This window comes from Impatiens glandulifera, chromosome 4 (genome assembly GCF_907164915.1).
Source record: "Impatiens glandulifera chromosome 4, dImpGla2.1, whole genome shotgun sequence".
Lineage (NCBI taxonomy): Eukaryota > Viridiplantae > Streptophyta > Magnoliopsida > Ericales > Balsaminaceae > Impatiens > Impatiens glandulifera.
The window spans coordinates 12,291,315-12,317,540 of record NC_061865.1 but is presented as its reverse complement, the minus strand read 5'-3'; the positions used below and the strand labels follow the sequence as shown (position 1 = coordinate 12,317,540).

The following is a 26,226-nucleotide window of genomic DNA, read 5'->3' as shown; positions in this document are numbered from 1 at the left end:
AATACGTTTAAAATTAGGGTTGTTATAGGCTCGTTGCTGCAAACTCTAACCGATCTCTAAATAGTGTTTCAAATTGAGTTTAATCTAACTTACAAAATTTGAGAAGGTTGACCGTAGTGTCTGAGACATTTATTATTTTATCAAGCCCGATTGATTCGCCTTCGAGTCTCACCTTAAGGAAATGAAAGATAAACCAAAATAAATGCATATTATTTTCTAAATTTTTTATATCATGATCAACATATAACAAAACAGGCCAATAATGGGAATTTTATCGAACCTGATAGGTCCATTCTATAGATGAGCGATCCTCTTTACTATCATTTTTCGAATAACCGACACTAACGGAATAAAGACATGCCCCAACAATATCAAACCATGCCCCGAAGTTCTACATATACATAAGACAACAAACATGATCGAATGGGTTTACAAAGATTTTTGGGTTATTTAATTTTGGGCAATATCACCCAAGGTACAGTTGTGTTAAGACTAACAGCAGTTTCTGTATCCCATTCAACATATAACTCTCCTCCAACTCCATAGGCTCATTCCACAAGTTCATACTCATTCTCAACCTGTTAATTGCATAAGATGCAAATGAAAGATACAAATTAATGGTATCAATTAAAGTCCATATGCTGACACACAAAAACTATCGAAGAAACTCCAATCCAATCTACATGTGCAAGAATGACTGGGGCTCCTTGAGATGCAAAAAGGTTCTCCTCCTTCATAAACTCAACAATTTTCTCCATGAAGTATTTCATCTCATTCTAAGTTTAATTTGTTGCGTTATTTATACAAGTGGTTTCATTAGTTTCAAAAGAAACAATCCTCAAATGCACACAAACAAATCGGCATCCTGCACTGTCTTCACGAACTTTACTAGATCAAACCTGCCTTCGAAATACTACTGTTTACACAAAACCAAATTAACTAAATAAAATATTCTCTTAGCTACCAGGTTCTAGTTCACATATAGTGAAGAAACTAACTTCTTTACCTGTCCTCTAACTGGTTAATGATAATTACAGAAGACATAAGTCTCAACCACATCAATTCCCCCCTTCTTTTCATTTTCGAATAAGCTCAGATCATACATAAAACAATAAGAATAAAAAAGAATTTAAGGTGTATATATTACCTTAAACATACAAAAATACAAACAATCACTCACTTCAATTGTACTCTTGGGATAATGAATAGATCCAGACTGCAATACACGTCTTTTCCCATCGATGAGAATTGATTTCCCGTCATATGTAACTCTTTTTACAATTCACTCTTTCAAAAATTAGATTCACAAACAGAAGAGCTATATAGACATTCAATTTATTTCTTTCCATAGTTCATCTAGTTCGTTAATAATAAAAAACACACGAACAAAGCAAGAAATCCTCTCTCAAGTTATGCACGCTAATAATCATATGAATATATTTAAGAATTTTAGTTTCTTGTCTTCACCTATCTAGACCTATATGCATGTTTCCAAATCTAAGCATATAAAATAACATTGAAGAATAGATGAGAGGATGACACTATAGTAATGAAAGTTAAGATTAAAGGTAGGTTAATAATCTGTTCCTTTGTTTATGTAGATTACAAAGAATCTGAAAGGAATGTATAGATTCGATTAGGAAAGAAACAAACCAAGAGGATCGGAGATGAATCTTATGTTGCAATTCCAGTGAAGTTAGAGAGAGAAAACAATGGAAATAAAATTAGAATGAGAGAGCAACAAGAGAAGACCGAATCTGGTAAAATTGATAAAAGAATGCTGTAAGGATTAGTTCGCCGGATCAGACATTCATCTCCGACGCCTATTTGTTTACTGCTTATTTAGTGCCTTCCGAAGATATGACGCTTTCATTAGGGTTTTCTCAAAGACCATCATTTATACACTCTAATGTGCGAGCATTACACGATGTGCGAGAATCGTGTAATGCTCGCATGCCGATGTGCGAACATTACAGATGCGAGAATCGTGTAATGCTCGCATGATGATGTGCGAGCATTACACGATTCTCGCATATGTAATGTTCGCACATTAGCGGTAAAAGTTTTATCAGGAGCATGACCAACATTTCACAGTGCGAAAAGACCATTTTTTCAAGATTTATCAACCGTGGGCCTTTTTTGGAATTATGCCTATTATGAGGGCCATTTAATCAAATTTCCCTCTCAATATGGAAGTATAAAAAATTTATTCTAGTTAGAATTGAATAAGAAAATAGTAAATAGAAAAAGTAACGATAGAGAGAGCGACGCTGAGGATAGTGACTTCACAACAACCCCTCACCTGACAGGCACTTGGAAAAATAAGCTACGATGAAAAAAAAAATTATTATGTAAAAAATTAGAGAGAGAAAATCATGTTCGGGATAGAATGCTCCCAAAACATAATTTTCTCTCTAACTTTTTATATTTATAACTTTCTTTCTAACTTTTTACCTCATAAATTATTATTTTATTTTAACCGTGACTTATTTTTTCCACGTGTATGTGAGGTGAAGGTCGTTGGGGGAGTCGTTGCCCCCATCGTCTCCCTACCCTACCTACCATTATTCAAATAGAAAATACATAAGTTCCCACCCCAGTCCAAATCCTTAGGAAGAGATTACCTAAAACAACACTAATATCGATAAATTATAAAGTGTTAGTATGTATTAATCATCTAATTTTTACCATTTTAACTAGCCAGGGGTAAGTCAATGGGCAACCCTAATAGGAGCAAATACTTTTAAGTATTGATTAAGTCGATTAACAACTAAAAAAAAGGAAAAAAATTACACTTCAATTATAAGAGATAAAAAGGTCAGTTTGTTTTGAATTTGATATGTTATTGTAAAAGACCCTATCAATATTTTAACATGATATTTAGTCTTAAAACTTAAAAGACGTTAACTTAATATTTATTATTACATTTACGTGAATATATATAGAATGAAAACTTAATTTAACTAGGAGTATAGAAAATAATATTAAAAAAAATATGAATCAATTGAATAATTTTATTTTTATTTTGTTGGTTTTAGATATTAATGTCAAGTTATTGATCAAAATTTTTTAATTGATTGAAATTATTTTTGTAATACTATAACTTTATAGTACAGTTATTTAATATGATTACATTTTTTTAATAAATAAAATTATTGTTATGAAGAAAAAATTAAGTTAAAAAAAAATTAAATTTAATAATTTTTATTGTAAATGAGTTAAATAATATATATATTAAATTGTGGTGAACGTACTTAACTAATATGAAATACTTATTAACTTTCTACATTATTTCTCTTATTTATTATTCAAAAATTTATCTAAAAAATGATTAAAAAAATATATTTAATTTAATTACAAAAATCCTTGACAAGTCAGACAGAAACTATAGATTTTATCATACAAAGCAGTGTATCCATTAAAGGAATCAATTCGGCTTCAGTCCAAAAAAATTATATATATAAATATAATGTTTCCCTATTTTTTTTATTAATTTTGAAAAAATAAAAAAAAATCAGGTTCATTAACTAATTTTTATCAATAATTCCATTTATTTTTTATTTTAAGTCCAACTAATTTTGTTTTTTCAAGCCACACTAAAATGTTTTCAAACCCATTTAATCTCTATTTTCTGAATATATCCCTTATATATATATATATATATATATATATATATATATATATATATATATATATATATATATATATATATATATATATATATATATATATATATATATATATATATATATATATATATATATTTGAATTTATTATTTTTTTAAATATCATAAAATAGGCTGACTATTAATAAAAAAAAAAACTATCCTCGTTTTCTTAAAAAAAATAGTGATTTATATTATATATATAAAAGATAAACGTGTATAAAAAACAAATAAAAAAAGAAAAAAAAATATGTTCTAATTGAGTTAATTAATTTAAATATTTAATAGTAAGTTTGTTACAAAAATGAAAGAATCTGTTAGCAGGCCGTATATTTGACAGTTGTCATAATCTCACAAAGAAAATGTACGTTATTTACGCACTGGTAAATGCGTAATTAGATCACAATCCCAAGCCCTTTTCTGTCTTTGTGTGTATTATGGCCAATTCTTAGTGAAGAACGCTTCCTTTCCTTCCTTGTGTAAACAATCTGCAATCTTCTTCTTCTTCTTCTTCGGCCCGAGAGAGAAAGAGAGAGAGAATGGGAGATGAAGGAGTAGTGATCAGTTGCCATAACATGGACGCCTGGAACGAGCATCTTCAGAGATGCAATGATTCCAATAAACTGGTAATCTCTGTTTCCGCTTCTCTTTTCATTGCACAAATGTTGATATGATTTGTTACAGTAGCTTCTCCTTAATCCGTCTGTCATTCCGATCTGTTCCTAATCTTCATTGCTTACGAAATTTGTTATACTTCCTTTCATGCATCGTCATCGGTCTTCATTCAAATTTCAGACAAGAATTTCATTTCGAAACGTATTATCTCCCAGTCAATACCGTTACCTTTGGATTAAACCTTTGTCAAGTATCAAATTTCTCAGATCTTTAATGCTAACGAATCATTAGATTTACCTAGACTAAGCGAGAGATATGATATGTGGACGAATCATTAGATTGTTTTTTTTGTTTTGTTAATGCTGTTATGGTCAATTGGATTATTCCGAATCTAATAGAAGTTTTGAATGGATCAACAAGTTGAGTTTGATGCAAATGCAGAGCTATCTTGTAATAATGTATGAATGAACTCAATTTCTTCGTTAATTTGCCTTCCACTTGTTGAATAAGCTGAAGGAAGGTGTTCTAGGGATAGAATTCGACTCCCACCATGTGCTCAATTTGGTCCATAATTTCAAAGCAAAATGGTTTTGTCTTCCATACTTTATCATTTCAATCAGCTCCATTGAAGGACCTTCATCCTTTTTTAAATGGTTCATCTAATGATATTATGAATTATTTCCTCCTTCCATGAAGAGATAGATCAATTAGCTCCATACTTTCAATTGCATCAGCATCAGAAAAGGGTCCTGAGTTCCTGTTCTTGAATTGTGCCTCATATTTCTGCTATGTGCATCACATGTTGTCTTCTCAGTGATTCAAATAGTCAAGATATGTTGGGAATACTTATATCAATGTTAAAATTGTTGGATTATGGTCATTTAAACTAGGTTTAATCATTCACATAAAGATATGCATTGATGATTCTCTTAGAGAATGATGTTTACTTGGCATATATACATAATATGACATGACATTAATGATCTTTTGGTGGCAGTTTGTGATTGATTTCACGGCTTCATGGTGTGGACCATGTCGTTTCATTTCACCATTTTTGTCGGAATTGGCTAGGAAACTACCAACTGTGACATTCCTTAAGGTGGATGTTGATGAACTTGAGGTAAGTCCCTGAATTTGTGTCTTTCTTAAGGGTATTTGTTTCTGAATAAAAATGGTTGTCTTGTTTTTTTAATGCAGCAAGTTGCGAAAGATTGGGCTGTCGAGTCAATGCCTACGTTCATGTTCCTCAAGGAGGGAAAGATAGTCGATAAGGTTGTCGGAGCTAAAAAGGAAGAGCTGCAGCAGACTATTGCCAAGCATGTCAATGGTGCTGTCGTCTAGATAAGACAAGCTTACTTTGTCACCATTTATTTCCAAATAAACTGTCCTCTTTATCAATTGTTCTTAGAAGAAAAAACATTATTAAGAAAGAATGAAAATAGGAAAAATTGTCACCCATAACTCGAGCCCCGACCTAGTTGGAGTATTTAGAATATCAGATTTTGTATGTTTTCCTTTCGACCTTTTACATTTGGTTCTTATAACCTCGTGACTAGTTTCTAGCAATCATGAACTTTCTCCTCACTTTTTTCTTCAACAACTAATTGTTTCTCTTGGGACATTATAGTTTCCTTCTTCTTGTCACTAAGAAAAGATAAGACACTAGAAAGCGCTACATCAACATTGTTTCCCTTACACTTCAACAGTTGCTCCGCCACTTCAGCTGGAGTCACCTCGACCGATCCGATCAGCTCTTCAATTTCCTCGAATGAGTTGTGATCATCGACGTCAAGATAGTTATGAACAAGCAATCTGAACCCGCTCAGAGTACAATAAGACATGTGGATGTTCATGTCCATACGACCAGGGCGTAGCAATGCAGGGTCGAGTTTCTCTTTGTGATTCGTGGTGAAAATTATGATCCGCTCGTCACCACAACCCGACCATAGCCCATCCACAAAATTGAGGAAACCGGACAATGTTACCTATTATAGCAAGACAAACATTTATTAGTAAAAGTTTAAGAATCTATTTAAACATTGATATAAAGACAGTGCTCCTCTAAAACTGACATACCTTGTATTTGTTTTCATTTTCCTTTGACTCTCCGGATGATGGAGGTGAATCCGACGGCTGCTCTCCGGCCCTGTCATGGAACTGAATTGTGCAGTCAATATCTTCCACAACCAAAATCGAACGGTTCGCCGTGAACAATAGCAGCTTCCGAAGATCGGTGTTGTTATCCAACGCTGTCAATTCCAAATCGTATACGTCAAATTTCAAATGGTTCGCCATTGCAGCAATCAAACTCGATTTCCCCGTTCCAGGTGGTCCATAAAGAAGATAACCTCTCTTCCAAGCCTTGCCAACTTTCTTGTAATACTCTCGCCCGCTGACGAACTGATCCAGATCATTCACGATCATCTTCTTCATCTCCGAATCCATAGCCAATGTATCAAAGTTCGATGGATGATCAAGATGAACCGGTATCCACACATTCGACATATCTCCATACCTCAACTTATACGGATCGAGGGTGAATATCTTGATTGATTTAGTCAAGTTCTTAGCAATCTGAGCCTGTTTCAAAACATAAGGCAGGTAAGATTCAAGAACCTTCTGTTTGTCCTTCTTATGGAAATTGATCTCAAACGACCTTATCTCAGACCGTCTGTTTGGGAAGTCACTGTTTGGGAAGTCACTGTTGTCGCGTTCTTTACAGACGGAAACCCATTTGATTTTGACACCTTCGAATTCGTCATCTAATTGTTCATTCCGATCAACAGCGAAGGAAATAGACTTCTCCTTATGCGGTTTCTTGATCTTGAATCGACGATTGGCGGAGGAAGCTTTGGAACCGAGGTAAACGACGGCTGCCTCGTAGATTTCGTTGGCTACAAGACCATCGTATTGTTCGACCACCATTGTTATGTGGGAGGAGAATTGATTCAAGAAGTTACGTAGCTTGCATGAAATGTAGTAGATGAATTCGTCGGGAAGAAAGTCTTTTGCTATTGTTCGGATAAGCATTGCCGTGGCTGCGGCAGAGGCAACTTTGGAGAGCATGATTTTGGTTCTAGGCAATTTGGATTCGGAATTAGAACCCATGGCTAGATTCGAATATGATTTGAATGAATCAATCAATAGAGTTTCATAATTTATAGAAAGAAATAATGAAAGAAGAATGGGAGATTGCATTTTTTATTTTATTTTTCATCTTGTTGTTTTTATTTAAACACGAGACTAGACTGGGTCTGTTTTTTCATGGAAGTATGATAGTGGTAGAAGTTATGTACCATTAGATAGTTAAAATAATGTTTTTTTTTAATTGGGTATAATCATTCCTAATTAGTTACATGAGTTAGAGGGGTTATAACCATTATTATATTAATTAATATTAATATTAAAGTTAAGGTATAATTTGTACCTATATTTTGTGAGAGACTTATTTAGTTTAGGTGAGAGCTTTTTTTTACATGTAATGGATTTATGATATTATTTATACGTAATAAAATATCACAAATTTTCTATCGAGTTTTTCTCTCATTCTTGTGTTCATTGCTTTCTCTTTAATTTTTTTCATAACAATTTCTAATTATCTCTTCAACACCATTTCTTGACCTTAATTTTTGTTAAGTTCTACATGGTATTAGAGTCAAATTGATCTCCTATGATTGCTAATGAAAATCAAGATGGTGAATATCGGCGAAGCGTCAAGCAACTCTAACCCTAACACTGCTCAAAATGCTAATCCAGCAATCAACACTTCTTAGCCTCAACTGACTCATCCAACAAAGAGGAAATACAACAATGATCCTTTGGTCATTCATCCAACAGGTCATCCAGGACCAACTTTAACTATTGTTGTTCTCACTAGAGAGATCTATTACGAATGGTGTCTTAACGTCCAACTTGCCTTATTAGCTAAGATAATAATCAGATTCATATATGGGCCTACAGATCTAGAAGATGGAAGGCAGTGGGGAATCATCGACTCTATGGTTCGTGCCTGGATGATGAATACGATCGACGTGAGACTTCAAAGAAGGTTTCAATCAACTAAACAAGTCGCGACCACTGACTGGAAATTAAATCAAGATACAAAGGAAACAACGGTCCAAAGGTGTTATCTCCAAAAGAATATTGTCATATTTTAGCAAGGATTAAATGACATAGAAGAATACTATTCTAAGGTTAGACTCATGTGGGATGAAATGCTTAGTTTGAAACCAATTAGAAAATGTATTGAACCACTTATAAGATGTAGGTGTAAGGGAACTAAGATAAATTGCGATGGATGTTTTCTGGAACTTGAAATGATTCAAGATGACGAAGATTATAAGTTACTGCAATTTCTGACGGGATTTAATGATCAATATGAATATGTGAATGATCAAATACTAATGCAAGAACCATGGTATGGTCTGTTGTTTACAGAGCTTTTACAATATTGCAGAATGTGAAAAAGAAAACTATCTAAGAAATGTCAATCAAGACAACTCCATGTATGCAAGAGAAGGAAGAAGCAATTCGGACAGGTTTAAGTCCAAGAATCTTCTGTGTTTTCATTACGGAGGTAAGGGCCATTTGAAAAAAATTGTTTTATGATTGTTGGTTATCCGGACTGGTGGAAACAATCTAAGGAAAATAACAAAAAAAAAAGAAAGAAAGAGGAAGCACAAGTACAATCAATAATGCTTCAGAGTATGATAAGTATGGAGATGCAACTCTTGAAAAATACATAATGTACAAAGATTTTCTAAAAAACATGAGAGATGTCAAAGGAAAAGGAGCAACCGAAGCATCCTCAAGTGGTATAACAGCAGGTAAGTGTTCTGAACTTAAATCTCATTCATATACCTTTTTTGAGTTTAATATAAGCAGCAACAACTTAGTTAAAGATAAAAACGAATAGTTAATAGACTCAGGTGCATCATGTTATGTATGCAATAGCAAGAATCTAATGAAAGACATTAGGAAATTAGAGACTCCTACTTATGTATTTAGCTACTGGGTCATGTAAATCAATTTCAGAAGTAGGAACAATTATAATTTCAATTGAGTTAATACTTAGTGATATCAACAACTAAGCTTATTGATGATAACAAGACAAATTGTCTTTTCTAAAAAACATTGTGCATCTTACATGACCATAAGTTTGCATCAAATGTTGAGATTGGAAAGATTATAGGAACCTGTATTTCGTTTCTAGTGACACAATTACAAATAATGTTTATGATATTTTATGATATTTTTTTCTTAGTTCTAAAGACAATATATCTGATAGTACTTGTTTCAGTCAAACATTTAATAATTCAGTAATTGATTATGAAGTTATTCATAAAATATTTGGTCATCCTTCAGACCGAGTTATTAAATCCATTTACCTAAATACATTTGAAAGAAATAAACATTGTTATTCATGCTCATTATCTAAGTCAATTAGATTACCTTAATGATAGTGTTATTAAGACTGATAAAATCTTTGAATTGATTCATGTTGATTTATAGGGGCCCTATAAGAAGAGTCAATTTTAAACTGTTCTTACATGATTACCAGTATTGATGATTTTTCACGATGTACTTGGATTTATCTTATTCCTCATAAGACATATGTATTTGAAAAACTGTAACAATTTTTCATACTTAAAAATTAATATGAAACAAACGTAAAAATAATTACGACTGATAATGGAACATAATTTATTAATGATAGGTGTTTCAATCTTTTTAAATATCTTGGTATAATTCATCAAACAACATGTTCATACACTCCATAACAAAATAGAGTTTTAGAAAGAAAACATATGCATCTTGTTCAAAGAGCGAGGTCTATCATGATTGATTCTCACTTGGCTTCAAAATTTTGGGCACATTCATTACTCAATACAACATTTTCGATTAATCGAAGACCAATGAAGAAATTTGATTTGAAAACTCCAATTTATTAATAAAAGAATTTTTTTTTATCATAGTTTACTTATTGTATTTAAATGTTTATGTTATACAATTAATGTATTGTCATATAAATCAAAGTTTACACATATAGAAAAAAAAATGTGTCTGTATAGGATATTCCATGAATCAAAATGGGTATAATGTGTATGAACTAGAGACTAAAAATATATCAGTTTCTAGAGATGTTATATTTAATGAGTGTTAGAATATAAGATAATATCATTAGTATATTATATTATATCATTAGTATATTATATTATATTAGTTTCCTTATAAGTTCAATGTAATGTCTATATAATAGACATAATTTATTTAATTCAATACAATATAATCCTTTCTATTATTTTAACAATGAGAAAATATTTCCATTTTATGAAAGATGAAGTTTCATTAGATTAATCTAAAATAAAATTAAAAGATGTTTCAACTTTCTTTGATGATGAAATATAAGATATAAGTGTGGAAGAGTTTGAACAAAATGATTTATTCAACTATTTCATGATCTTTATACTGAAAATGTTTTCCTGAATTTGCATCTCATATTCAAAATTTTTATGTCACAACAAAATGACACTGAAAATATTTTAAGGAGAAGTTCTAGAATTTCACATACACCAACATGGATGAAAGATTTCACAAACCATGCAAAAACAACTCATAGAAGGAAAAATTATATTTTTATGCCTTCAACTTTTCCTTTTGCAACTGTATATAATAATTTAAACTATACAGAATTTTTAAGAAACATTGATCAATCACATAATTCAGTTTCATACAAACAAGCTGCAATGAATTCAGATTGCGTTGAAACAATGAATTCAGAACTAATGTCTTAAACAAAAAACAACACATGAACTTTTACACAACTACCAAATGGTAAAAAAAGTTGTAGATGGATTTATAAAACAAAATTTAATTCTGATGGTAGTATAAATAAATGTAAATCACGTTTAATGGAAAAATGATACAGTCAAATTGATGGTGTATATTTTCACCAAAGTTTTGCTCCAGTAGCAAAGAATGTAACTGTTAGATTATTATTAACCTTGACAGCTGCAAGTAAATGGCATTTACATCATATTGACGTAAATAATGCTTTTTTTGCATGGTTGTCTTAATGAGGATGTGTACATGTCTATACCTGAAGGTTTGAATTGTAAATATCCAAACCAAGTATGTAAACTCAATAAGAGTTTATATGGAATGAAACAGTCTTCAAGACAATGACACTTTGAAATTTCTAAAAGTCTTTTAGATATTGGTTTTTTACAATCACAAAATGATCATTCTCTATTCATTAAAATAATAGGAGAACAAATCACTTGTTTATTATTATATGTTGATGATATTTTATTGGCAGATAACTTCTTACAAGATATTGAATACGTTAAAAACATTGTTGATTCTAAATATTGTATTAAGGATCTTGGCATTGCTAAGTTTTTTTTAGGATTAGAAATAATACATAATGTGGATGGTATATATGTGAATCAAAGAAAATACATAATGGAATTTGTTTCTGATATAGGTTTGATTACTTCCAAACCAGCTGCAACTCCTATGATAAAAGGAGTAAAACTTGTTAATGATCATATTCACGATAATTTATGTGATGTTAATCAATATAGAATACTTGTTGGTCGGTTGTTATATTTAAACTTCACAAGACCTGACATTGCTTATTTTGTTCAACAATTAATTCAATTCATTAATAAACCATTTAAATCATATTTTGAGGTTGCCATACAAGTTGTCAAATATTTCAACAAATATCTTTGGGATTATATTACTCATCAAATACAAGTTTTAAATTATCTGCATATTCAGATAGTGACTAAGGATCCTGTTTAGATTCCAGAAAATCATTAACAGGCATTGTATATTTGTTGAAAATTCCCTTATTTTTTGGAAAACAAAGAAACAACAAACTATTTTCATTCTTCAGCCAAAGCTGAATATCGCAGCTTGACAACGACAATTTGTGAACTTAAGGAAGGACTAACATATTTGCTTATTGATGTTCACATTAAAGTTGATTTGCCATTTACACTTTATTGTAACAACAAGGCGGCTATACATATTACAAAAAAAATAGTCTTTCATGAACAAACAAAACATATCAATATTGATTGTCACGTGGTAAGAAACACATACAAGTCTGATTTTATTTCACTAACACATGTATAATCTAGTATGCAGATTGCATATATCTTTACTAAATCATTTGAAACAAATCAATTTTTAAATTTTCGACACGAACTACAACTACAAGATTTTCATTTTGAGGGGAGGGTAGAAGTTATGTCCAAATGATTCATTAATGCTTAGTTATAATCTTGTTAGATAGTTAATTTTTTTTTTTAATTTGTTATATCAATAGTGATGACTTCAATCACTTAGTCAAAATATGTAAGGATTAGTTTGAATATTATTTATTGTTTAGTAGTTGTTAACTGCTCTTTGTTTAATACGTATTATCTCTAGATTTTTATTTAGTTTATATATTGGTAGATTATTTAATTTAATATATAACCGTGTTATACTCAAGTATGTTTGGTTATTTATTTACTATTACACACTCATTAAAATTGTTATAACAAATTTGTGAATTGTGATGGTAAGGAAAAGCCAATAAATTTATTATTAAAAAAATAATTTGAAAGAGGGGAAGACGTTATTTTTAAATCTCATTAAAAAAAATTAATTCTCTTTTACCACTCTTACCTCTTGTTCTCTCTCATAAATTCTAATATTTTAATTATATTATAATATTTTTAAAGAGTATATATTAACTTCATTTAGATGACCATCATAATATATTTTTGTTATCTTATCTAAAATATTATTAATTTATTATATTATTTAAACTTTTTTTTGTATAGATTATAATATATGTTAGTTGTTTATAATTTTTTGTTGTTGTTGAAGTTGAGTCTAAGTCTATTGAAAAATAGATAAATAATTTTTGAAGTTGTTTTTAGTTAAGTTTGTTTTTGTATAAAAAGTGTTTTTGAATGAGATTTAGATATGTTTTATTCATTTGTTTGTTTAATTTGAGATATAAAATGTGTTTAAAATGAATAGGTAAAATATAAATATATATTACTATTTATTTTTCTATTATATATTTATCATTAAAATACAAATAATTTTAGCACACTCTATTGTCTCAATTTTAATATATATTTTTTTAATTTAAAATATATTACATCCTTATCTTAGTATTTGTTGATAATAATTTGAATATTTTATTATCATTTTATTTTATTCTTACAATTTACATACATATTTATATTTAGTTTAATTTATACATAAAATTTAAATTTATTACAATCACATTTTATATATTTTTAATTATAACATTTAACATATTATATATATATATATAGATATTTTTAAATTATGTACAAACTTTAACTATTAGTTAATTATTTTATAATAAGAGGTTTTATTAATTTTTTTATATGTATAATAGTTTTAAACATAATAATTGAATTTAATGTTGGTTAAATTTTAAAAATATCTATAATTAAAATATTTATGTTTCTTATATATTATATATTATATATATATATATATAATAATTAAATTTATTTATAAAATAAAGTCAAAATTTAAATGAATTTAAATAAGATTATAATGAATATTATATAGTTTAGATCGTATGATTAAATAAATAATTAAGGGAGCACTTTCTTCAATTAAGAAAATGTGAATATAAATATGATTGATAAATGTGTGAAATGAGAATAAGTATATTGATAGACGTATTCGTGTATCGTGTTTGGTTAGACCCATCTAATTCTAATTAACAGTGTTTGGATTTTTTTAGAGGGTTATTATCATTATTTTTGAATTAAAATTAGTATTAATATCTCATTCTTATTTTTTTTATATATTTTATTTAAATAAAAATATAAAATATTATTGTTTTACATTATATATATATATATAATTTTTAAAATATACAAAATATTTAAGTACTAGCTTAGCATGTGTTGCTTTGACACGACATGTAACAATACGGGGAGTGGCTCGATGGTTCAACGAATTTAACTTTAGTTGATGTGCCTATGACTCCTGGAAATCCCATAGCTTAGCACCTACCTAAATAGGTGATAATATGGACTGGAGTGACTCAATGAATTCATCCTTTGGTTTGTGTGCCAGAGGTAATCATGACATTATTTTAAAATATTTTAATACTATCTCACAACTTTTAAAAATAATAGTGTAAAAACGATTAATTTTTGGTCAAATTTGAATAATTTGGGGATTTGTTTTAATCAAATGATAATTTGAAGAAATCCGGTTTTAAATTAATCTAACAAGATTAGTTTAAGAAACGATTATTGTTTGAAAACAAAGTTGCCAATTGATTTTAGAAAAATAAATAAAAAAGTGCACATGTACAAATATATTTTGCATTAGAGTTTCGTTTTAGTTCGAAATTTGGTGATACTTGGGAAAGAGATTTCACGCTATGTCCTTCATACCCGTTTGAAGATGGTCTCTACTTTATAAACTTGACTTTTAAAAATCGGTTATATAACGTTTTGAGGTTTAATCGATTATTCTTCTGATCGTAATCATGCTTTTAAGTATGTTAGAGTTTAGAAATAAATACCAAACATAGCATTAGTCAAAATATTTGTTTGAGAAAATTCCGAAAATATTTTAAAATCATTTTCCAATCTCTCTGGATTATTTGGAAAATGGATTGAGGTTCCAAAATTACAAAAATAATTTTGGATTTTTAAAAGTGGAACCAAACAGGCCTTAGGACTAAAGTTCTAAGGGTATGGTCCAATTTTGTCGGTCGGGGACCGGAGAGGCTCCGTCTAAGAAGAGGGACCTCTCGGTCGAGGCTTGGGATACTCGGTTGGAGGACCGGAGTCCCTAAGTTAGGGTGCCAAGGATTCTCGGTCCTAGGCTGAAATTATCAGTCTATGTGTAAAAACTTATCGTCTTGGACTAGCGTGTAGCTAGGTTTCTCGGTCTCAAGGTTTAGGAGGCTCAGTCCTAAACTCGGATTGTTCGGTCCTGGGGTTGGGGAGTCTCGGTCCAAGATTTAGATTTCCTTCCAGGATCTTGGGAGTTGTGGTTCAAGGTCAAACCTCTCGATCTTAGGTGAGAATCTTTGGTCATATCTCTCAATCCTAGCTCAAGAACACCGGTCTTAGGGCTCGGTTCTAACTCAAGAACATCAGTTCTTGGTCTTGGTCCTTGGTCTCGGTCAGGACCAAGGATTCTCGGTCCTCGGTCCTATATGACTCGGTCCAAGAATACAATTTAAAATTATTTTTTTGCTCTAATTCTTTGATCCAAGAGCTTGAATAGATTTACAAAGCTCTTAGAAACAGATAGATCATCACCTCAATGTATCAATCGACCTGGATGATGATCAATTTGTCTAAAAGTATTTATGATAAAAAATTGACATTTTTATTTGAAGGCTGTTTTGAAGTGAAAAAGCTTTACAAAATTTTCCCTTTATGACATATACTTGATTGATACCAAAACAAGAACACTTGTTGTTTGTTTTGACCAATTCAAAACATCAAAATTTCATTTTATTTGAAAATTTTGATTTTGATCAAACATGAATAGGATGGATCAAACATTATCCAAATAGTTGTCCAACATTATTACAATCATGTTAGGAAACGTTTTGGGATGTGTTTCAATTGAATTAACCCAAGAACAACAAACCCGTTTTTCTATTTTGTTTTGAAAATTTAAATTCGTGTTTTTGTTTGTTAGATTGATTGATCAATTTTATCATATTCATATAGCTTCTAAATGATTATAGGATTAATATTTAATCATCAAATCACATAAACAACAAACATACAAGCTACTGCAATTTGAAATATAAAAATTTCAAATACAAACTGTAAATATGAATTAAAAAATAATTAGAACGGTAAGGATTGGAGAACACTCCTTTATCATTATGGAAGCTTTCTAGATGCACAGATCAAGCTTTCTAAATTTCAAAAAATCTGAAACTTTAAAATTATAATGGCGGATTTTGAATTTCTTCAATTTAAGGGAGATGTGTTGGTTGGTTATCTTTGCAATGAACTTAGGGGAGGTACTTATACTGTCCCAAGGTCGGTTGAAGCTCCTAGTGACTTGAATTAGCAAAAAACTATTAATGGATCTTCATTCTTATCTTTGCGGCGTCGCAATGAAGAAGACAACCAGAGCAAAAAATGACGTCGTTTCGTCTATTTTTCGCGTTTCGTTGGCGTTCTGTCAACGCTTGAGCGATTCGTTAGCGTTTCAGCTAACGACCATTTGGTGGGCGGCTACCTCGCGTGTGCGCGATTCCCCGACTACAACTGGCTGTGCGGAAGCGCTTGGGCTGTTGGATGAGTTCCCAACGCTCATCTGATGGTCCAAGTTTCAGTTGTAGTTTGTTTTCCCGATTTTTGATATGTTTTGGCTATACATTCGTTTACTGATATATATATTTAAGAGTTTATTTGAAATTGATTTTTTTTTCACTATTTTAGATTTAAATTTGATATTTTTAAATACACAAAATATTAAAATAAATATGGTAAATATTTTACCAATTTTTATTTTTTATACTTTTAAAATTAAAATAAATAATTTTTTTAGATGAAATAAATATAACAATTCATCAAAATTATTTATTTTTGTTATTTGATTTTTTAAATTTATTTTGAGATAATATGGGCTTAACATTTATCCCAAATAATTCTATTTTTAATTTGGTCTTAACCTTTAATTTTTGATTAATTAACGTATTAATTAATTTTAATTAAATGTTTTAAATAGGTTTGGATAATGTAATTAATTATTTGATTTTTTTTATTCAAAAATAATTCAAAATAATTATTTTAATATTATAAATTAAAGTGTAGATTTTAGTGTTAACCGTAATAATTTAATTAAATATAAAATCTCGTACTAATTACAAATTTTTACTTAATAACATAAGTTATAACATTATATAAAATTTTTAATAACAATTTTTATCAAATATTTTATATCTAACTTTTCAAATAATTTTTAAATATAATTTTTATTTTAATTATTTTTATTAATTATATAAAAATAATTATATTATTATTGTAATTATTATGAAAATTTATTTATTTTATTAATTATTTATTTTAAATAATTTTCAATATTATTTACATAATTGAAATAATTTTTAATAAATAAATTAAATTTATTATTCTTATTTAATTATAAAAAAAATGAATAGTATAATTGTAAACAAAATTAATATATAATATAATTATAAGAGGAATTAAACATTACCCAAGAAAATGACTCACAATTTAAATGAGAACGATGATTATTTAGTATTTGATAATTAAATAATTGGAATTTAGAGTGGGATAATGGGTTGGATCACACGAACTCATATGATCTAACACGATATTAGTACTAAACGACATGATATAATATTATCTCATTCAAGCTGTTGGTTGGACACGTCACAAGCACGAGATGACACGATTATGAGTTTATACGATCGTCACACGGTCATGAGTCGGCATAAAAATAACACGAGTATAAACACGACACAAGTACTAGTATACACATGAAACAACATAAATACAATTAATCACATTACCTAAGTTACTCAACTTTACTTTAACTTTCTTTAAATCTATTTACATTTTAATTCAATTAATAAATTATTAAATTTTATAAATATAATATATATAATTAAAATTGAACATAATAAATTAAAGTATAACTAATATGAACATAAATGTGACTCTCCTAATAATTCTCCCCGATATTACTTTTTATTTATTTATTTTAAAATTTTAATTTATTTTATAATTAAATTATTATTATTACATTAAATAAAAAATACATGATAATAATTTAATTTTGATAATATAATAATATAAATTTATATTTTTTACCTACTTTCTCCACCTTTACATTAAATTATAATATAATAACATATATCTATAAATATTAACTACAAATTCATTACATTTTTATCCATCACAAATTCATTATATTTTTATCCATATTTTCAATTTTCTTCTCAAAACTACTGATATTTACATTAACATTCACAAAATATCACATTCTCTCTAAATTTATTTACATTCTCATCCAATTAAATATATTTTCACTTATTTTACCAAAGTTAATTTTTTTCGGAGTCCTATAGACGCAATAACAACTCTAAAAAGTATTATTTATTTAAGAAATGTAAAATATATCAATAATGAATTATATTATTCAAACCTTATTCATTATAATTATTTATTTAAAATTCAAAATTAATTATTTTCGGAGTCCAATTGACACACAATAATTCGGGTAATAAGCAATGGATTTTATATAACAATAAATTCTTAATTTATTAAAATATATAAATTACATAAATGAGGAATACTTAAAATCATTATAAAAAATAATATAATTATTATAAACAAAAATAAATATAAAAAATAATTTAAAACAAAAAATAAATATAGAAAAAATAATTTTAAACAAAAACATATACTGAAAGATATTTAAAACTTAATAATATAGACATGTACCTTTATCCCAAAACAAAAATTTCACTTTACCTCCACGAATTATTGATAGGAAAGAATTTGTCATCCCTTCAAAAAATAAAGGATTTTCCTTTACATAATTTAAAAAATTAGTTATAAATCATTTCTTTTAACTTAAAATATTTTCTTTCACAAGAATAGAATAAAAGAATTTTGATCTTTTGAGTAATTTTTTTTACTATAATTAACCTATAATGTTTTAATAAAAACATGTTATCATTATTTCTTCTTAAAAGAAAAAAATCAATGCACAATTATAATATCAAATTCTTTGCAGTGATTAACAAGAAGAATGGGAGGTTATTTATTATTATTATTATTATTATTATTATTATTATTATTATATTATTATTCATATTCAGAATATTATTTATTATTATTATTATTATTAGTCTAAAATTGAAATACAATAGTAAACATATTATTACAATAACAAACCATGAGTGTTGATTTTTTTTGGGTTAAGAATTTATTGTTGATTTGTTTTGGGTTAAGAATTTATTGTTGATTTGTTTTGGGTTAAATTAAATTCTTATTTCTCTAACATATTTTAAGTGTGATTGTAATTTTTGTTTTTGTTTGGGTCTCTATCGTAGTTACAAATTAACAATTTATCTTAACTCATTATTATTTATAAGTTAAACATATGATACTTTCTTTTCTTTTTTAAATTAAAAACATAGAATATTTATGTCATATAAATTAAATATATAACTTCAAAAAACTCAAGATGAAATAAAATATTTTATTAAGGCACAACACAACCACCTAAGAAGTTAAACATTAGTATTTAACTTAATTTCTACTCTTTAACAATATCTTGAAAATTGGAAAGATTTTGTTTGCTAAAACATATACATACTCCCAAAATACATTTCCCAAATTTATAATCACAAATATTTATTTGACACTGCAAATCACTTGAACATTTGTTAGACGTTAAAGAATACTTCAAATCCTTCGATGCATATGATTGGGCAATCATAACTAGAAATAAATATAAAATTATTAGTGTATAAACATAAAATATATATATATATATATATATATATATTTATATATATTCACTACTATTAACTTGTAGTATAGAAAACATAAATAATAAATAAGGTATAAGAAGTACCTAGACAAATAATATTAATCAACAAGATGATCTTCATAACACTCTTCTCCATGTTAAGCTTATGATGCTACCCAATATTCAATATTTTATTTTATTTGTGCATCAATATTTATAGTAGAATTGAATCTCAAAATTTTAGAAAGTATTTATTAATGATATTTTTATTATATGGATTACATGACTTTTTTATAAATAAATAAAATATAATATTTATTACTAATTAAAGTAATATAATAATATGCACCAAATAAATGTGATAGGATGGATTGACACAATCTTTAATATAATAATATACACCAAATAAATGTGATAGAATGGATTGATAAATGGATTGACACAATCTTTAAACTTTAGTTGAGAAATTCAATTCAATTTTTTAAATTTATTTCTATAATCTTTTATATATTATTATTATTATTATTATTATTATTATTATTAAGTTTTAGGACAAAATTGAAATAGATTAAACATAATAATATATATATATATTTATATATATATTTATTTATTAGGGAAGAGATTTGGAAATCAAGGATGTGCCGTAATTAGATTAATCGAAAAAATTAAAATTTTTTTTTCAACTAATGAAATGATAACACGTCATTTCTTCTCTTATTCTCTACCTTAAATTCCCCGATTACTCTTTTATTTATATATATATATATATATATATTATATTATAGATGGAATTAATATGGTAGAAAATAATTGATAGTAAATAATAAAAAGTTCATAATAAATTATATATATTTTAATTAATTAATGTGAGAGTGTTAAGTAATATAAAATTTATATAAAAGTTTTTAATGATTATCTTTTTTAAATAAATAATTTTAAAATATACATATTGACTTTTTTAAAACTATAAATGAATAAAATTTGTATTTTTTATTTTAATGTACATAATTTAAATATTTTTGTTTAATGTAGGAAAAGGTATTAAGTAATAAAGTTAAGTAATACTAGAAAAACAATTATATAAAAACATATTAATATTTTGTAAATATATATTAACCTTTCTAAATTAATTATTTAGTGTAGTTGGTGCATTCTCAATAGTATATTGATAAACTTCTAAGTAATAAAATGTTTACATATTTTTAGTTTAAGAATTTTATATTAACATTGAATGGAAATTTGATTTATCCTAATTTTTAAAAACTATTATAATTTTTATATTCAAAATAACTCAAAGAATGAACTAAAATCTAAGGGTTAATTATTATAATAATTAAATTCTAATTAGGAAAATTATTCTAAATTCTAAAAATAATTTGATGATAAAATATTGTATTTATTTTATCTAAATTAGACTAAAAAAGAGGTTAAAACTATTTAATTGTGATTTAATAATGAATTATGTTTAATTTATAACTTAAAATAATTAAAAAAATACCCAAAATCTTCAAATATACCCAAAAAAATAAAATATGATCATAATTTTTATGATGATTTTATAATTATTTTGTGTGAAATGTTTGGCGAAGAAAAACGTAAAAATGAGAATTAAAATCGATTTTAAATAACCTTTTTTTATAAAAATAAATCTGATAATCTGGTGTAGTGGAAGTTATTTTTAATTTTTTACATTAGTAACTTGGACCATCAGATGAGTGCCTAGGCTTCATCCAACAGTCCAGACATTCCCACACATTCGGATGCAGTGAAGCCACACGCGCCCTACTACATCGGAAAAATTAACGGGATGGACTAACCCCGTTAGTCAATACCACTAACCGCGGATGGAATGCAAACACCGTTAGCCAAAACAATGTTGTTTCAATCGTCTTCTTCGCTGGAGCAGGCCGCTTGCCGGATTCGCGATCATCGCCAGCGCGATTCTTCCAAAATCTCCAACATCCACCTCAGACGATCATATCCCTTGTTTTTTTTCGTCCACTTGCTCGCTTCATCCCGCCAGCAAGACACCCTTATCCATAAACCTATAAGGCTGCCATGACTAAGGATATATTTAGGGAAAAGTTCACCGAGGAATTGAATTATCCCTCTCCCGACCGACCTATGAGCAGTATAATACTCCCTTATACTTTGTAAAGCAAATAATCAAACAATTACACATCAACAACACTTGAATCAAGCATTGAAGAATCCGACCAAAACTAGTTTTTTTGTCAAAACCTTCTCCGACGACTCCCGTTTCGATTCAGACTTCTAGATAGCTTCCAACACCTCCCAAGAGTGTTCTCCAAGTATTGGTATGAATCTAAAAGCTTTGTATTTCGATTTATAATTGAAAGTTTGAATTTTTCAAATTTTTTGTTTGATCAAGTTTGATTTGTTCTTAAGCTTGATTATGGAACTTCTCTATTTAGAATAATTCTATATATCATGTATGAACTTTCTGTTGAAAAAAATCCGATCAAATCAACCTAAATCAAGAATTTTTGAAAATTTGAATTTGAAAACTGGATTTTTAAAATTTGTGTGTCTTGGTTTTAGTCTAAATTTTTTGATCTAGTTAGTGCTATATATATGTTAGGATGATTTCAAAGTAATTGTAACAACGTTTTGATTATCTTTGATCAAACTGTTTTTAAATAAAATTAAGCTTAAAACTGGGTTTTAAAAAAATTAGTGTTCTTGTTTAATCTGAATTTGTTTTATCCAATTAGTTGCTATACAATTTTTGTTAACGTGTTAGGATGTATCCCAAACAATTGTTTCGTCATTTTGATCAAATTGTGTTTTTGAAAATTTTGGATTTTGATTCAATCTTCAAAACTATTTTAATGCTTGAATGATGTTTATTGTTTTAGTTGTGTTCAACTATAATTATCATTTCAAAATTAATGGAACAAAAATCAGACCTTTTTTTTGGGAAAATGGTTAAACCATTTCATTGAAGTCCAAAGTGGGAGGGTTAGAAATTAAAGCTAGATAAATCCTAGCTATGATAAGGATGACAATCAAAAGATCCTAAAAAACTGATTAGTAACATTCATACATTCTAAAAAAATAGAGATTACAAACAAAAAAAAACTACATTCAAACCTAACTATCATAGCCTAGCATTTTCCCATGCCATTCGTTTTCATTGAGAGGCTTTCTCCCCTTCCTCTAGCGATGAAAGGAGGTTGTATTGAAGGAGGATGATGAGTATTATTGTTTCTCATTTTGAATTATCTCTTTGTACGAGTTCGCTCTGATTTGATAGAAAGAATTATTTTTGAGAATTTCAAGGCTTTTATCTTTATTATCTTCAACTTGAACTTATGTGTTCTTGTCTTCCTTATTTTCGGCTTCAGCTTCAGACTCCACATTGGTTTTGGAATCTTCTTTATCGACTTTAGAATTTTTTGTTCATCTTTGAAATTCTGAGTATTTTTCTCTTGAGTTTCATACACAACAACTTGAGATTCATCTTCCATTTCCATCCTGATCCTTCCCATTATAACAAATTTTATTTTCCTCTTCACATTGATTCCCTTTACTTTCTTTCCTTCACTACTTTCCTTTTCCCAGAATCCTTCTTACTTCATTCTACATCTATTTGATCTTTGAGTTTAGTCTCCTCTGTTTCCTTCTTTTTCTTTTATTCTTCTTGGTTTTCTGCTCTTCTTATTTTTTTATCACATTTATTGTGCAGGTGTTACAAAAACACACCTCATTGGTTTCCATTCATAAGAATATCCATGACATTGTGTTTTTCTTTCCCTGTCAACAACTGTCATTGTCATTGGTAGATACTCTTAGGATGCACTTCAATGCTAATTCTAGCAAAAATCAGACCTTGAAATGACCCTAATTTGAAAAACCCCAAAATTTGACCTAGAACGGGTGTTTTGAAATTAATCCTTGTAAAGATATTAAAATCGTGATTTATGTTGGGGCTTTTGTTCTTCATGATCATATGAACTAACGGTAGCTTACAAATCATGATTCCATGATTTGAATCAAAATTTATGGACTACTAAATTTTTTAACCAAAATAAGAACACCCGATATAAGGTTTTAGCCTATGACTGATGATTCTCGGTCCTGTTCTTCACTCACGACCGAGAAAATGAACTTAGGGTCAAAATCTCTGACCGAGAAAATTGAAATAGGTCCGAGAATCCCAAGAGCGATTTTTTGACTTAGGATCGGTGTTTTTTTTATTTAATACCGAGCCCTAGGACCGATTTTTCGAACCTAGGACCGTGGAGCCCGACCGAGTTTTTTAACTTAGGATCGAGTTCTCCCCTTAGCCTAGGACCAATTTTTCTAACTTAGGACCGAGCCTTATTTTAACCCAGGACTGAGAGCCTTTAGCCTAGGACCGTGGTCTAGGACCGAGAGCCACTAGCCTAGGACCAATGATTAGAACCGAGAGCCTTTAGCCTAGGACCGAGGTCTAGAACCGAGAGCCTCTAGCCTAGGACCAATGATTAGGACCGAGAACCTCTAGCCTAGGACCGATGAATAGGACTGGGCCTACTAGACCTAGGACTGATAAAACTAACCTTAATCCTAGACCTAAGACTAAGAACTACCTAACCCTATGATCGAGAACCTAAACCGATAGACTTTACTTGGGACCGAGCCTCCCAAGTCTAGGATCGAGCCTCCCGAACCCAAAATCAATCTCTCCGGTCCTTGACTCATATGAACCGAGCCCTGGTCCGGACCACCCCGGTGTTGACCGAGCCCTGGTTCGGACCACCCGGTATTGATTGAGCCCGATTGAGCCTAGATCGGCCAAACCGAACCCAAACCCTAGGACTCCGGTTCTAAGGCCTGTTTGGTTCCATTTTCAAATTCCAAAATTATTTTGTAATTTTTGAACCCGAATCCATTTCAAATAATCCCGAGAGGTTAAATAATGATATCTTTTATATTTTCGGGATATTTTCTAAGTCAATATTTTGGATAAGGCTCCGTTTGGAATTTTATTTTTAAATTTCAACACTTTCCTCTGATATTTTCAGGTTTTGTTAAATCTAATACTAGCGCAACAGGTATACATCCCTTTTAAATAATTTTGTATAATTATTTATACGATCTAAACATATCCTTATTTAGGACCCCTAGACTACTAATTAATGGAAATAAATGTTATAAATGAATTTATTATAGACAAACTTTGTTTATTTGAAAAATCATTCTTATGCGGGCGCGAAGGATATAGCGTGAAAACCCTTTTTGAGCATAAACATATCACGAACCCCTTTCAGAAACACTGATATAAATACGTTTATACACGTATCATTTTATTGATTTTCATAAAATCACTTGGCGACTCTGATTTTCAAATAAATAATCTTTTAAATTAGTTATGTTTGATTAGTTTAAACCGGGTTATGGTTAAACTTGTTATTTAACCCCCATATTATTAAATTTTGAATAAAAGATTAATTATTTTTACATAACTAGTTTCTTACCGCTCTAAGTATTTTCAAAATCTTTTAAAAATTAAATGTTTCATTTTAAAGAGTGTATATTAAGCAAACCAATGTTGAAACATCAAACCTCGAGCCACCCCGTGATAGTCCCCCATTTTGTCAAGCGTTGCCTCCGCGGCGCGTGCTAAGCTATGGGACGGGATAGAGATATGGGGGATTACAAACCTATCTTGTTATTTTTGTTATATTATTTAAAATTATTAATTTTATTTAACTTAATTGTATATATTATGTATGCCATTTATTAATTTATAAATTATCAAAATAGTTTTTACATCATTTTCATAATAATCTAAATAGTTTGGTTTCTTCATATTATTCAGATAGATGAATAGTCATTTTTAAATAAATATGTTGTTTTCAATTATTAAATATGAGTTATTTAAATACAAGAATTTTAAGGTAACATGATGTTACAACCATGGCCGACCCGAAGTTTGAGATCGTTGACGAAAAAAAACATTGTTTTTATTTTCAATAATTTTGCATTATATTAACCTAAATAGTTTAACTTAACTGTTTAATAACATTACTAAAATACATTTTAATTTTAATTCATTTATAGGGGTCCTTAGATGGATGGGAACGAGGAGTTTTGCCAAGCTTGCCTTACTAGGACATAGTTATAATTATGTATTTCACTTGTTATTTTGCTTTGATTATTAGTTACTATCATTTTTATTTGATCATTTTGTTGATCACTCAAACAATCACTTTTGAATGAAATAAGAAATCAACTTTGTTATAGAAAAATGTATTCAATGATATATATGGTTATGATTTGTATCTCCCAAATCCGACCCTGCTTGAAAACAATCCGTAAAAACACAAGAAAGAAGAACACCAGAACACACAGATTTATAGTGGTTCACTCAAATTGAGCTACATCCACT

General features: G+C 28.7%; 2 protein-coding genes across 2 annotated transcripts in view; one reads left to right on the top strand and one right to left on the bottom strand.

Annotated features, from left to right (window-relative positions):
* The first annotated feature begins 4,179 nt into the window (after window positions 1-4,179).
* LOC124936326 (thioredoxin H-type 2-like) lies at window positions 4,180-5,621 on the top strand. The gene is made up of 3 exons (XM_047476812.1): window positions 4,180-4,291; window positions 5,278-5,400; window positions 5,478-5,621. Exons 1-3 carry the CDS (start codon window positions 4,205-4,207, stop codon window positions 5,619-5,621), a joined length of 354 nt encoding a protein of 117 aa, XP_047332768.1. The 5' UTR covers window positions 4,180-4,204.
* Window positions 5,622-5,838: 217 nt separating this feature from the next.
* LOC124934743 (AAA-ATPase At3g50940-like) overlaps window positions 5,839-26,226 on the bottom strand; it is a 47,985-nt gene continuing 27,597 nt past the window's right edge. The window contains exons 2-3 of the mRNA XM_047475255.1: window positions 6,357-7,390; window positions 5,839-6,265 (exon numbers count right to left, since the gene is read on the bottom strand). Coding sequence (XP_047331211.1) covers window positions 5,840-6,265; window positions 6,357-7,390 — 1,460 coding nt within the window. The 3' untranslated portion in view covers window position 5,839. The remainder of the gene's footprint in view (window positions 6,266-6,356; window positions 7,391-26,226) is intronic.